Here is a 12,796-nt window from a genome sequence, read left to right as displayed (position 1 = left end):
GCACGCAAGACTTGTGGACATTGCCTTGTGGTAAGGGAGCACTGTTGATGGAAGATACATATCTGTCTGTGTATATTTTGGGGGATTGGATGATCTTTAAACATTAAATGGTTAGTCAATAAGTTGGGTTTGTTAATAAATAAAGTTAAAGTAACATTCTGCCTTGTTTCAGCTTCTGGAAAGATGTTTTAATGAAGAGCAGTTTTATTGTTTATATCTGGTCTGGAGCTGTAATTCATTGTGCTGTAATCTCCTCAGATCACTCAAATTAAGCACAAGCATACTGGCTCAATAACTGAGTCAGAGACCTCAAGAGAGTATTAGCGTTTGTATTATCTTTTGGAAAAATAGAGAGAGAAATAAATATTTTTATATTACTATTATCATTATCAATTTCTGCTGTTGGCAGACCCTGCCATTGATTATAATTTCTGCATATATAGGATACAAGATGAAGAAACGTGTGGGAGCCATAGAGGAGTTTGAGTTCCTCCCTTTAACAGAAGGGAAACAGCTTCGTATCACAATAGCCATCACTGGATGGTTGTGTACTGGCAAGTATGGTAAGCGCAAAATGAGGAAACCTAGACCAAGTTTTGGAGAGGGGGTTTGCATTGCCAGCTTGTGGGAATTTGTGTTTCTGTGGCACTGATGAAATGCCCCAGGATTAAGCTAACGTGTCAAAATACTGTGGGCTAATATTAAGCTCTACTTGCTTAGGATTATGCAGATAGGTTGAAAATGTAAAAGAATGAGAATTTGGCATCTTTTGCAATGGATTCCACGGGACATTTCATCTCCAGGTCATCATCTCAAGTCCATTCAAAATTAATAATAAATGAAAGGTGGTACAGCATCGTGGTTGTTGGGTATTACATGTTAGGCCCGACGTACAGAGTCTTCAGTGCCCTTTATCCAGTTTATATAGAGGGGTTTCATAACTCAGAAATGATCAAAACAGCTGGCATTGTTTGGAACTCAAAGCAGGCCAGAAGGTAGGAATTAATTTGTGACTTAGAGGTGAGCACAGATCCCTCTTTATGGCAAGAGTTCTGGTTTTATCCACACTGAGACCTGCTGTGAACAATCCCAGACATCACCTCTGAATGCTCAGATATGGCTCCCCCTGCCACTGTCCTGTTCCTCTGTGGCTGAACAGAATTCAGTCACTAATTAAGAAGGCTTTCTTCATCGTTTATTAAATGAGGCGAATAAATGAGAATGAGCTATATTTGATGTGAGGGCTTAAACCCCACACTGTTCCTAGTTTAGTCATTCCTTATGCTCACAAAGTAGGGTGTACATATTTCGTCTGGGCTATGGAGTCTTTTCCTCTGTTCTCATGTACCCTCACTATGAGATGTGAGATTTAAACAATGTGAGGGTTTTTTTCCCTTTAAAACTCAGACAACAGCCTCACTCAAAAGAGAAAGCAAACAGTGGATGGGAAATTGCGTGTAGAGATGGCTGTACAAAAACCAGAATGTTTCTATTAATAAACCCTACCTAAGTCTTTGCTTGAGATAATCTGACTGGTATGGATGCTTTCCAGTACCAGACACAAAATGACTTAGCCAGTCATCAGGATTCATGTTTATCCACGGGCAATTAATAGAACTCAGGTTTTTTTTCTCTCCCAGCCTGTGCCTGCTAATGAGGTTTATTGGCAAGAAGGCTCTGTCAAGTAAACCATGTTAAATACAGCGCTGCAGTGCTGAGGAGGTGAGCTAACAGCTTGCAACCTTGGAAAATGGATAATGTTATGCTACAGTATCTCACACCTGTAACTTGTCAGTAAAATATGTCAACCATGTGCTGCCGAGGCATTCAGCAAACTGGCTGAATGGCTCACCATCTTTTTCCCGTCAGGGCCATCATCATTAATATTCTGTATCCGAAATGTTAGAAGGACATCTCTTTTTGCTGCTCTTTGTTGAATCCAGTCTGCTGACAAAATCAGCAGGTCAGAAACTTCCTCTGTTTTCCGTTTCTACTATTTTCTTTTTTTATGTTCAAATGTGTTGAGATCGAACAAGGGGTTGGACTTTGCTGGAGTTGGAGGATTTCCAGGCACTGTTACTTAGTCAGCAGGCTATTTAATGAATCTGCATCTCAATTTGCCCTTAGAATGGAGTTACTGATGATCTGAACTCTTGTGGGATTTTCCATAACTAGCAACTTGTAATGAACTTTAGCACCTCAGAAATAAAACAGCTCTTTAGTTGCCTCCTTTAACAGCTTTGTCTGCATATTTGAGGTACTTATGATGCTCCCATTGCTGCAGTATCTGAATGCCACACAAATTTTAATGTCTTTTTCCTCAGGTAGGAAGTGCTTATATCCCCATTTTCCATCTAGGGAGTTGTGGCACGGAGACTGATTTATTTTTAAAGGAGTTGCTCACAAAGAGGCTTTTTAAGATCCCCCTAGGTGCCTATTTGCATGATTTGGCATCTAAAGCTCCTTTAAAAATCCAGCTCTAGTGACTTGTCCAAGGGAGGGGAGTAGAAAAGCAGGTACAGAGCCCTGGTCATCTGAGTCGTGAGCTGGGACCTTAATCACTGGCCTGTCATCCTTCCCAGTCTGGTTCTCTGTCCGTGTCCCGCACATATCAGAAAGTAGACTCCACTACTTCCAGTTCACTGACAATGAAACAGCACCTTAGTCGGTCAGTGAACAGATGCTGAGTGTAACTGTACCAGATAGCAGGTACCACGTCACCTTTCAGTCGCTGCAGTTTGCAGCACTGACCAGTTGGTTTTGTACTGTTGAGTGCATCTCAGCGTATGCTTTCTGCAGTCATTGGATGTAAACTATCCATTCTCCATCTGACAGCTGCTGGGTGGCCTGTGTGAGACGAACTGATGACATCTCAGTTTAGATCATCATTCTCCATGTGATGAAACAACCCGTTTCAAGCTATGCATAGGCCAGGAGTGTATGACATGCATAGGAATACCAGTGCGCTACACTGGCGGAGAGCTTCTAGCAGGGACACAACTATGATAGCCATTCATTTACTTCCTCTGTAATAAAATCACCCTGTACCAATAAACCTATTCATTCCATCAAGGAAGAGCGCGCACCAGCTGTGGATGCTTCCTCAGCCTGATAAAGGGTTTTTAAACCCGAAAGCTTGCTAAGAAATTTTTTTTTCCCAACTATTTACCTGGTCTCATAAAAGATGTCAGATTTACCCAGAGAACCTTGTCTACCTATGTCCTTAGACCAGCACGGCTACAACCTACACCCCTATACTAATGAATCATAATTTTGCTGGTACGTGTGTTACCACATTAGGAGATTCTGCCAGCACAGCTGTATCAATCATGAACCCTGCTGTCGGCATCATCAGAGAGGCCAAGCAATAAATAGGCCTGAAGAAGGAATTGCCCCTCTGTGGTCTGGACATGTTCATAAGCTCCACTTTAGGATTGAGGCATGCTGGCAGGGGCTAGGGTAGAAGTTGGGTTAGTCAGTCTGCTGTGTTATTGTTCAGTAAAGGAATTACAATAGGGCGTCTTAATATATTAAAAAGCCAAACTCCTATTCTGCCCCTTCACAATTTAGTTGGTATATGAACATTGTCTGTGTCCCCTCCTGACTGTCTTGCCCATGAATCCATGACAGAAGAGAGGATGGCACAGTTACTGTTTTGCAGCCAAAAAATAATTATACTGGCACTGTGTGCATTATCCATTCCTCACTCTCACAGACAGGAAGCACTACTGCTCTTGATTAGCGTCTGGGGAAAAAAAACAAGCTAAAGAGAATGAATTGATTAGAGGATAAAATGGAAGTAAATATGCAGTCTGAGTCTCTAAATGCTTTTCATCCTCAATTTTCAATAGATCTATTAATTCAGAGCCAGCATGCAAAAGCTAAGTACCAAGAAGCTAATATACTATATTGTAATACTTAGGATATTTGCAGACAAGTGGCAGATTTAAGTATTTTTAAAGGGTAAAAAAAACCTAACAACCTTAAACTGCAGGAAAAACAGTTGGGAGTGAAGGGATGGATGTGACAAGGTTTAAGCAGCTCCTGCCAGGCACAGAACATTTTCAGCTCTTTCTACAGTGTGCCTTGGGATTAAAAATGACTTTTAAATGAACTTAAAAACCACTACAGGGTAAAATCCTACATCTCAGCCATTTTAGGCTATACTCCTTGCAGCGGCTTGTCAGAATTTGGCCTAAAAGAGTAGGGAGTACAAACAATAAAATTCAAGTCCCATATTTGGTGCAAAGGATATCCTTAATATTCACCATTAGCAGCACTATTGATGCCCTTCTTGGCAGTCTTAGCATTGGACCACAGAGATGAGACCTGTGGATGGTAGCTCCTTTTAGGTTTAAGATGAGTTGGCAGGGCAGCTGTGGGGAACTGGATTAGTTTGGATCAGGAAGAGCTGTCAAACCAATGCACCGTGCACCAATGCAGCATCCTGTAAGAATGAAGCGTCTGTGCAGACGTGTCCCGCTCCACTAACATTTTCAAATACAGTGCCCAAAGAATTGAGCAAGACCTAGGTGTTCTGTTAGTTGGCAGGCTCTCGCATTTCTTTCTGGGCCCCTCGGGCCAATCAGTGTTTCAGTCTTCTCTAAAAGTGAATTCTTTGTATTCACAGGGAGTTTCACTGCACCGTGGTCCAGCATGTTGCAATCCAGCGAGCAGTATTGTCTGGCCTGGGAATCCAAGTACCTGATGGAACTGGGCAATGCTCTGGATTCTCTGCTGAATGGTTTGGTTAACATGATGGCTCAGGAAGCTCTGAAATACACTATCTTGTCAGGTAAGAACCTGAGTTATACCCAGCCAGTGGGTGTGCCTGGTCAGGTAGTTTCAGCCCTGATGGTTGTGAATCTTTCCCATTTCTTTGTGGATTCTCCCAGGAGCAGTGTCACTTGCAAATGTTGGCTCCAAGTCCACAGAGGTGCTTAGCCACATGCTTAACTTGACCTCTGAAAATCATTCCATTGATTTCACTGGGAGCTCGCCCAGGGTGAGTGTTAAATTCACCAGGACCAATGACACAGGAAGGATTCTCCTTTCACTGTGAATGTTTTCGCCATGGCTGGTGGGAGAGCTTTCTCCTCTGTAGCTGTGGTGATGTGGAATGACCTTCCTGGATCTCTCTGCCTCATCAGTTTGCCCTGTCATTTTAAATCCCAACTGGAAACATCTTTTCTCCCTTTTCTGGGGCTGTTTCTTTCCATGTTGTTCAAGCTGTGTTTTATTGGGTTGTATCACATGCTTCACACAAGCCTTCCATATGGGCAGATTTCATCCAAGTGTAATGCCTGCTTGCATTACATCTATTCACGCTCCAGAAGGTGTTGTGTACCTATGCTGTGCTTTGCCTCGCATTTAATTGCTTTGTGTTCCACTTATACCCGTGCACCGTTCCCTTGTGAGCTTTACCTGGACACTTTGCACCCAGCACGCACCGTTTTCATGTATGGTAACATGGTGCGCCACGGTCCCCACATTTTCCCTATCACATTCTCTCTGTCTGTGCACATTATGTGCATAGGTTACATCTGAAGGCAGTATTTTCTGTGTTCTCCCCTCATGCATGCAGCCTTCCTGAGATCAACTCTTGAGAAAGAAGAGTTAAAGTAGACAAAAGGTCCTGGGTGCAGCTTTTAAACACAGCAAACTCCTTCTCCTGTGTAACTTTGTTGTCCTGTTTGCTTTGTGCTTCACAGGCATCGTGACAGCCCTGACATGGCCAGCCTCACTCCTCACTGTGGCCAACGTCATTGACAACCCTTGGGGAGTGTGCCTGCATCGGTCGGCCGAAGTGGGCAAGCATCTGGCACATATACTGCTCAGTCGACAGCAGGTAATTGGCTCCAGTTATTACACCTGGAAGGAATTGTGATCTAAGAGAGGCCCTGGGTCATGATGTGTTACAGCTGTGCTAGTCGACAGCAGGAGGTACTTGTCTACGGGGAAGAAAATAAACAGGCTGAAAAATCCGAATTTGATACATGAACACTAGCCTGTGTCTCAGTCCCATGTAGGAAAAAGAGGAGAGACCAGGGCTGACCAGAAGTTGCCAACTTGGGTTTCATGTAACCCCGATCTTGGATAAATATTGAAGAGATCAGACAGCAAGTGTTTACTAGGAAGCTCTGACAGGCGGAGAGAGAGTCAGTTTGAATGCCTACACACTGTTCTTTGCAAATGAGGTCTACCTGTACTGAAGGACAGGAACCAAAATCCTTACAGTGAAAGTCTTGACATGAAACATACTGCAGTGTCTGGATTTTGTCAAAAATATGTTGAATCTAAGAAGTTTGTCGGCTGATGGGAATAAGAGGAAATTGAGTTGTTCACTGCCTGCAATGTGGACTTATGTCTAAAGCAGGTCAGGACTGAAAATTGGTGTGAAGACTCCTCTTTGCATAACTGCCATGCCACTTGACCCAGTTTGGGTAGTAGGGGAGTGAAGGCAGAGAATGTGGAGAATGAGAAAGGGAGGGAGAGCTCAGACAGCTGAAAGATGCATTGAGAGATCAGAGGTATTGGCTGTGTGGGACAATGGAAAATTACTTAGCATCTTCTTGCATAGCTGGTAGGATGAGTCAAATTCTGTCCTGAGCTACATGGCTGAAGTAATTTCATTGAAAATATTGGCTCTTATTTCTTTACTAATCTCAAACTGATGCAAGCTCAGAAATTCACCCATTATCAGTCTCAAATAAAGATCTGTTAAAGCCACTTGGAGGAGAATAAGAAAGAAATGGCTTATTCCACATTTAGGGATCCCAGTTAGCCTGAATTTTTCCCTCTAAACCTCTGTAGTTATTCAGCACCCAAGCTAAAAAGACTCCCATGAAGTACCTATGCTCCCTGCTTCCACAGAGCACAAAAGCAGTGGCATAGGATTAGCATAATGTTGTGAATAACAGGCTTTTGCCTGTTGCCTTCTCCAGTGCTTTGTGGGTCCACAGGCACAATGATGCTCATTTATCATCTGCTTCTGCTTGGAGGCAAACAAAAGGCATGAGGGAAAAGATGGAATTCACATGAGAAGAGTGAGAGAAAGATCTGCACATACAACATGGGGGAGAGGGGATGGTAGAGGAACAGCAGAAGGTGCACTGGAATAAGCTGCGAGAGAACTGCCGTGGGCTGGCACCTCAAGGAAAAGACCCAGTAAAACCAGTTCTGTAATATGAGCATCACTCCCATCTGACAAATCTGAAATTAAATTTCTGCCCAGCTCCTGCTGGTATTAGTTGTGTTGTTGCCAATGTGGAGGTAATGAGTGCAGGCCTAGCTCTAATGGCCATACGTCCAGTTTACAGATAGGCTAGTCAGTGTCTACTACAGATGAGCCGTAGGGGAGCCATAGAAGAGAACTGAATGTCATAAATAACTGTGAAACAGAGTGGAAGCAGCAGATTTCATTGCTAATAAAAACAGACCGAAGGAAAGGCAATAAAGAAAGGCCTTGTTTGAAATAAATTTGCTTTGACTATATTTCATACTGTCTTCTACCTTTTGGTTGTGGTTAAAGCTCAGATTCCTTCTTTGTTGTAGATCCTTGTTAACAATAAGTTTCTGGACCCATCACCTGTTAAAGCAAGCTTGGAGGAGAATGAGAACAAACTTTTTTTTTTAAAATTCTCTGATATAAAAGTTTTCTCTGATTAAAAAAAATCCCCAATTTTCAGATCAAATTAAGTACCCCAAAATCCACATTTTTCCCTGATCAAAATGAAACACCCTAATAGATAGATAGATATAGTGGTATTTCATTCTGATCAGGGGAATGTGGATTTTGGGTTACTTTTTAATCCAAAAATTGGGGATTTTTTATTGGACAAAGCTAGGATCCCTGTTCATCACGGAGCCAAAAAAACCCACTTTTGATTTTTAATATCTCTCCCTTTTTGAGCTAATAGAAATTCTTATTGAGGTATTTTAAAATAAAATCTTACTCACTTGGGGTAGAAGGCCCACATCACGTCTTCCTAACAGTAAGCAAGACAGCAGCTATACAGCTTGAAAGATAGAGTGGGTCAACATTTTCCAGCCAAAAAATGGACCAAAAATTCCTGCCAAGGAATGGAGTTTCATCAAAACCCATTTTTTCCCCCCAGGAAAGCTTTGGTTTTGATGCAACTTTTCAATTGGAAATTTCAAAATAAAATGGAATTTCCCTTTGAAATATTTGTTTTATTTTGCCTCTTGATATTGATTTTACTTTTAGGGATGCCAGCATTGAGCCTGATTTTTATCCCTGTTTATATCCGTGTAAGGAGGAAATGGCTCTGTTCATTAGTACCTTTACACAGAAAAAGTGAAAGAAAAAATGTGTCCAATATCTCCTGCAGGCCATTCAACATCTGATTTTTGTCTTTCTGATATCAGTTGTCGGTTCCATTAGTGCCAGTTGAACTTCTCCTGATTTTAAACTGCTTTAAATGAGAGGAAAGTCAGACTCTCAAACCCAGTGATATAGTCTTTAAGGCTGTATACAGAAGGATTGCATTACAGTGGTCCAGAACAGGGGAAAGTGTCACAAAAGCCTGGGGAGAGAATTTTTCTTTCTCCCCAAATGGAGACTGTAAACGGCCCTGCAGACAACTAGAACTATGGGAGGCAGAGTTCAGGAACCTCATTAACAAGTTCCCAGCATTCATGTTAAATGCATGGAGCACATACTGACCCTGATGAGTCCTGTAGATAGTTTCCCTGAAACCCCCCCTTTAGCTTGTCTGCATTAAGCTTAACCTGATTTGCTTACATCTATTCCTCATCTTGGCTAAGCCTAGGAAAACATACACTAATGACAATCATATAAGCATAAGCCCCTCTGTTTGCCTTTCCATGGAAAATGGCTTGCTGGGCAGCGTTAACAGTTATGAGAACATATGTGACCTGCCAGATCCATTAACCCAACAGGCATTGGAAAGGCATCACGCTGCCTCCTTGCACAGCTCTGCCAGTACTTTTCATTTAGTGGCAGTTGTGAGTTCATGGAGGAAGAAGGCTTTAAAATGCCATAGTGAGGTGGAAGCCGTTTTTTCCCCTAGTCACGAAGATGGCAGCAGTTGCTGTAACAAAACCAAGGAGTTCATACAAACTTGTATCTGAGCTTGATTCACTGCCTCAAAAAGAAACGCTTTCCAGCACATCTGTCGTTCCTTTGCCACATGTGGTTTTGCATCCTTGTGAATTAAAACAGCAAGTGAGTAAGCAAACGTATTATTCTGTTAAAAGGAGCTTTCTTAGAGGCATTTTGAGGACCTTGACATTACTAAAGTAGAAGGAAAGAATGTAGGCCCTGATCCAGCAAAGCACTTAGCTTAAAATTAAATTAAATGTAAACTGTGCTTAACTGAAAGAAGATAAAGAGAACCATGGTAGTCAATGGCACTGCTTACATGCTGAAAAGTTTAAGCCTGTGCTTAAATGCTTATTTGGATCATGGCCAAAGGGTCACTGCTTCCCAGCCCTTTCTTCCCAGGTCTATGGGAATATTTAGCAACCTTTTTACCTGCCTTTTTTTTGCCTGTGCCTCTCTCTCCTAGGGCATGCGGCCTGTTACCTTGATTGGCTTCAGTCTGGGTGCAAGGGTCATTTACTTCTGCCTTCAAGAGATGGCTCAAGAGAAAGGTAGGGTCCAACAATTAACTTGCTTCCCATTTATTCTTCTTCTGCATTTCTGTATGAATTTGGTGGTGGATGTTGTGCCAGTGACTCAGGAGAGCCAAGCTTCTACTGTAGCCATAGAAAGACAGTACAGTCATACACCACAACCTCACGCTGCTTCACTCTGAACCTGGATGGACAGCCCTCCGGGGCTGAAAGAATAGTCCAGTCTCCACGTCCTGTTCATGGCTACTTTTCTGAATCATTCAACAAAGGTGCCAGGTATTGGTGGTTGCGAATCTATGTAGACAGCTCTGCAAGGAAAGTGTAGGGATTATTTAGTGTTAGGCCAAAAGAGATGGAACCTGCTCTTTTCTGCAAATACCAGGTATTCAGTAGGTTTGAGCAGTGCACACATGACTAGACCACTGCAATGCACAGGAGTAATTCAGACCCCAGGGCAAAGCTCACATGAAGTGACCTACGGATCAGTGCATATTAAAACAGCAAGGCAACATGTGGTCTCACAGCTCAGCTCCTTTCTGTCAGTAGTATATATAATCCATGAAGGGCAGTGGTCTGTGGGATGCAGTGATGCTGAAAGGTATGGACCATAGTTTCCTATTTTATTCTGTCTCGGAGCTCCCCCACCACTCCAGCCAAAGACAGCCTGCGAAACAGCATCTGCCGGTTCTGGAAGGCAGCAAAAGTAGGCATGAATAATTTCTGCCCTAGTGAATTTATATTCGTTGCAGGTAAGTTTGCAGCCGCTGATATTTATTTCCCGGGATGTTTCCTTTGATATAAATCCACAGCGTAGTTTTGAAATACACGCAGAGTGAAATACTGCTGCCACTTACACAATGTAAATGCGGGATCCCTCCACTGACTTAGATAGAGTTGCTTCTACCTAACACCAGTGTAACCCACAGTAGTGTTTGGCCATCTGTCTGCAAACAGTTCTCCTGATATCCTGTGATGTTTGGCTGGTGGATCTGTTTGTGAGCTTCCCACGCTTCGCTGTGAACTTGGCAGAAGATGCTTTGCCTTTATTGGAAGTTCTCTGTAGCTATTGTATCTGATTCCATGAGTCCTCCCTTCCACTTAAGTCATTGAAATGCTGCTGTCATTTGCTATTTTCATGGTAATTTTTCCCTAAAGTCAGGCATAAAACCATCTGTCAGTTTATTATCAGTGTGGTTTTTGTTTATTAATAGATTCTATTTTTAATTCAGAAAAAAAGAATAAAGTCATAATGATCAGTTGATGTAAATTGCATGTTGAAGTTGAGTCAGTCGTGTGTATGCAGCCTTCCCCCATAGCCAATTTAATTCATTAACCATTTAGCCTCACAGAATGTAGCTAATAAGTAGGGAGCTTTAGCCAAGCAAATACTCACTAGCAAGCATTAAGCCAGCATGAGGGAACGAAGGAGAAGGTCAGCTTCCTTTCTGTTTACAGCCATGTGCCAAGATTTCAATCCTGGCTTCAGTTGAACAACCCCAAAGAAAGAGATACCGACCGGTGTAACGCACGGGGTGTGATTCTGCAGTCACTTGCAGCAAAAGAAACCTTCCTCAGGGCCCCTCTGCGTTCTCTGTGGTGAAACTCAATCCCATATCGGGCCCCACATTTACTTTTTTGTCCTCAGTGGTCTGAAAATGTCAAGGACTGAGATGTTTTCAGGGTTTCGTTAGCCGTTAATAGCCTGCAGTCTCCCTCAATGGGACAGCACAGCACCATGGCTAAGTAACACGTGAAAGGGAATCATTAGGGTTATTTTGGCTTGTTGCCATTCTAAAGAAATCTGAGCATCATAACTACATAGCACAGCAGCTCCCCACTGCACATTGATTTCCAGCTCTCTAATTGAATTATGAAAGCTGAGTTGCTCGAGAGACTGAAAGCAACATGTTTAGTGCAGATGGCCAGTGAATTCTTCAAATGCACATTCCAGCAGCAAGCCACACTAAAAAGGAAGCAGTGACCTGGGACATCTGGGTCTGGTTTGGATTTGGACGCTAAAGATTCATATAAAATCAACCTCGGGCTAAGTCTCCCCAGTCTCTGTTGTATACAGACTCCAGGGGCCATTCCATGGCAGTGTTAGAAGAGAATTTGTGGAAACAGGGTGGGGGAGTTTCCCAGCTCTTTGTAGTAGGCACCTCGGCTGTGCTGGGCACCATTTCCTCGACTAGTAAGTGCTACAAGGCCTTCATGCTGGCTCGCTCCAAAGGTATGGATTTACTGTGTAAACCTCAGGATGTTGATTTATACTAATCCTGTCCAATTCACACCATGCTGTTTTTCTCATCTTAAGTTGCATTACTAGTTTTACACACAGTTAATCCACTTATCCAATGGAACAATTTTCCTAATCACAGGAATACTCCCTTCACTTGAATTTTGGCCCAGGAAATAAAAATTCCAGTAATCCATTCCAATCCCGTATTGTTGTCCGTGTTCTCTTCTCCACAAGTGTGTAAGAATAGTATATTGAACAGAAGTGAAAAGTCACACATTACATATGTTATATTAATAATGAACATAGGGTTTCATGGAATAGTATAGGTGATGATAGTGTCTTTCTACCACGTATCTCCATCTTCAGCCCAATAAAGCCCCATGTATGTAACCTTCCAAATCCCTATTGGAAAGATGACAAAATTGATCCCAAAAAGTGGTCATGACTTGCAGGTTCAGCTTGCATTGCCCATGCCATTTCCAGCACTATTTTCCTTTCACTAGACGAATGGAGCTGCTCTCATTACAGAAATATTATTTAGTAGCTTGCAGGCAGTGGGAATTGGTAATCTCATTGGACCCCCCCGATACTCTCATACCAAATCCCACTAGAATGCATATTATCTAAGCATTTGGACAAGTGGAATAAAAGCTTTTTTCCTTTTCACTTGTCTGGAAGGAATCAATGATATTCATGAGTCAGAAGCAAAAAGAGGCTGCAAAATGTATTAAACCCAAGAGGGGCTGACTGCCTGAATCTTTTCTTTGCACATTTTGTCCAGAATCATTATATTTTTCATCTTCTTGTGCATATGGGCTTTACTATCCTTCATCGGTCAAAGATTTGTGGACCATGGGACATGTATGATTAAGCAGCATGGTCATAACCAGGTGTATCAGTGATCTATATTCTCAGGCTTCGCTCCTTATATACTAAGGT

The 12,796-nt window shown here is 42.4% G+C and overlaps 1 protein-coding gene across 2 annotated transcripts in view; it reads left to right on the top strand.

Annotated features, from left to right (window-relative positions):
- Window positions 1-12,796, top strand: part of TMCO4 (transmembrane and coiled-coil domains 4) — a 67,493-nt gene that overhangs the window by 29,022 nt on the left and 25,675 nt on the right. For both annotated transcript variants that reach the window (XM_090024308.1, XM_090024309.1), the window contains exons 8-11: window positions 444-563; window positions 4,631-4,795; window positions 5,712-5,848; window positions 9,552-9,636. In XM_090024308.1, the coding sequence (XP_089880434.1) occupies window positions 444-563; window positions 4,631-4,795; window positions 5,712-5,848; window positions 9,552-9,636 (507 nt within the window). The remainder of the gene's footprint in view (window positions 1-443; window positions 564-4,630; window positions 4,796-5,711; window positions 5,849-9,551; window positions 9,637-12,796) is intronic.

This window comes from Crocodylus siamensis, chromosome 12 (genome assembly GCF_052110815.1).
Source record: "Crocodylus siamensis isolate JL-2025a chromosome 12, ASM5211081v1, whole genome shotgun sequence".
NCBI lineage: Eukaryota > Metazoa > Chordata > Crocodylia > Crocodylidae > Crocodylus > Crocodylus siamensis.
This window is presented reverse-complemented; position numbering and strand designations above follow the sequence as displayed.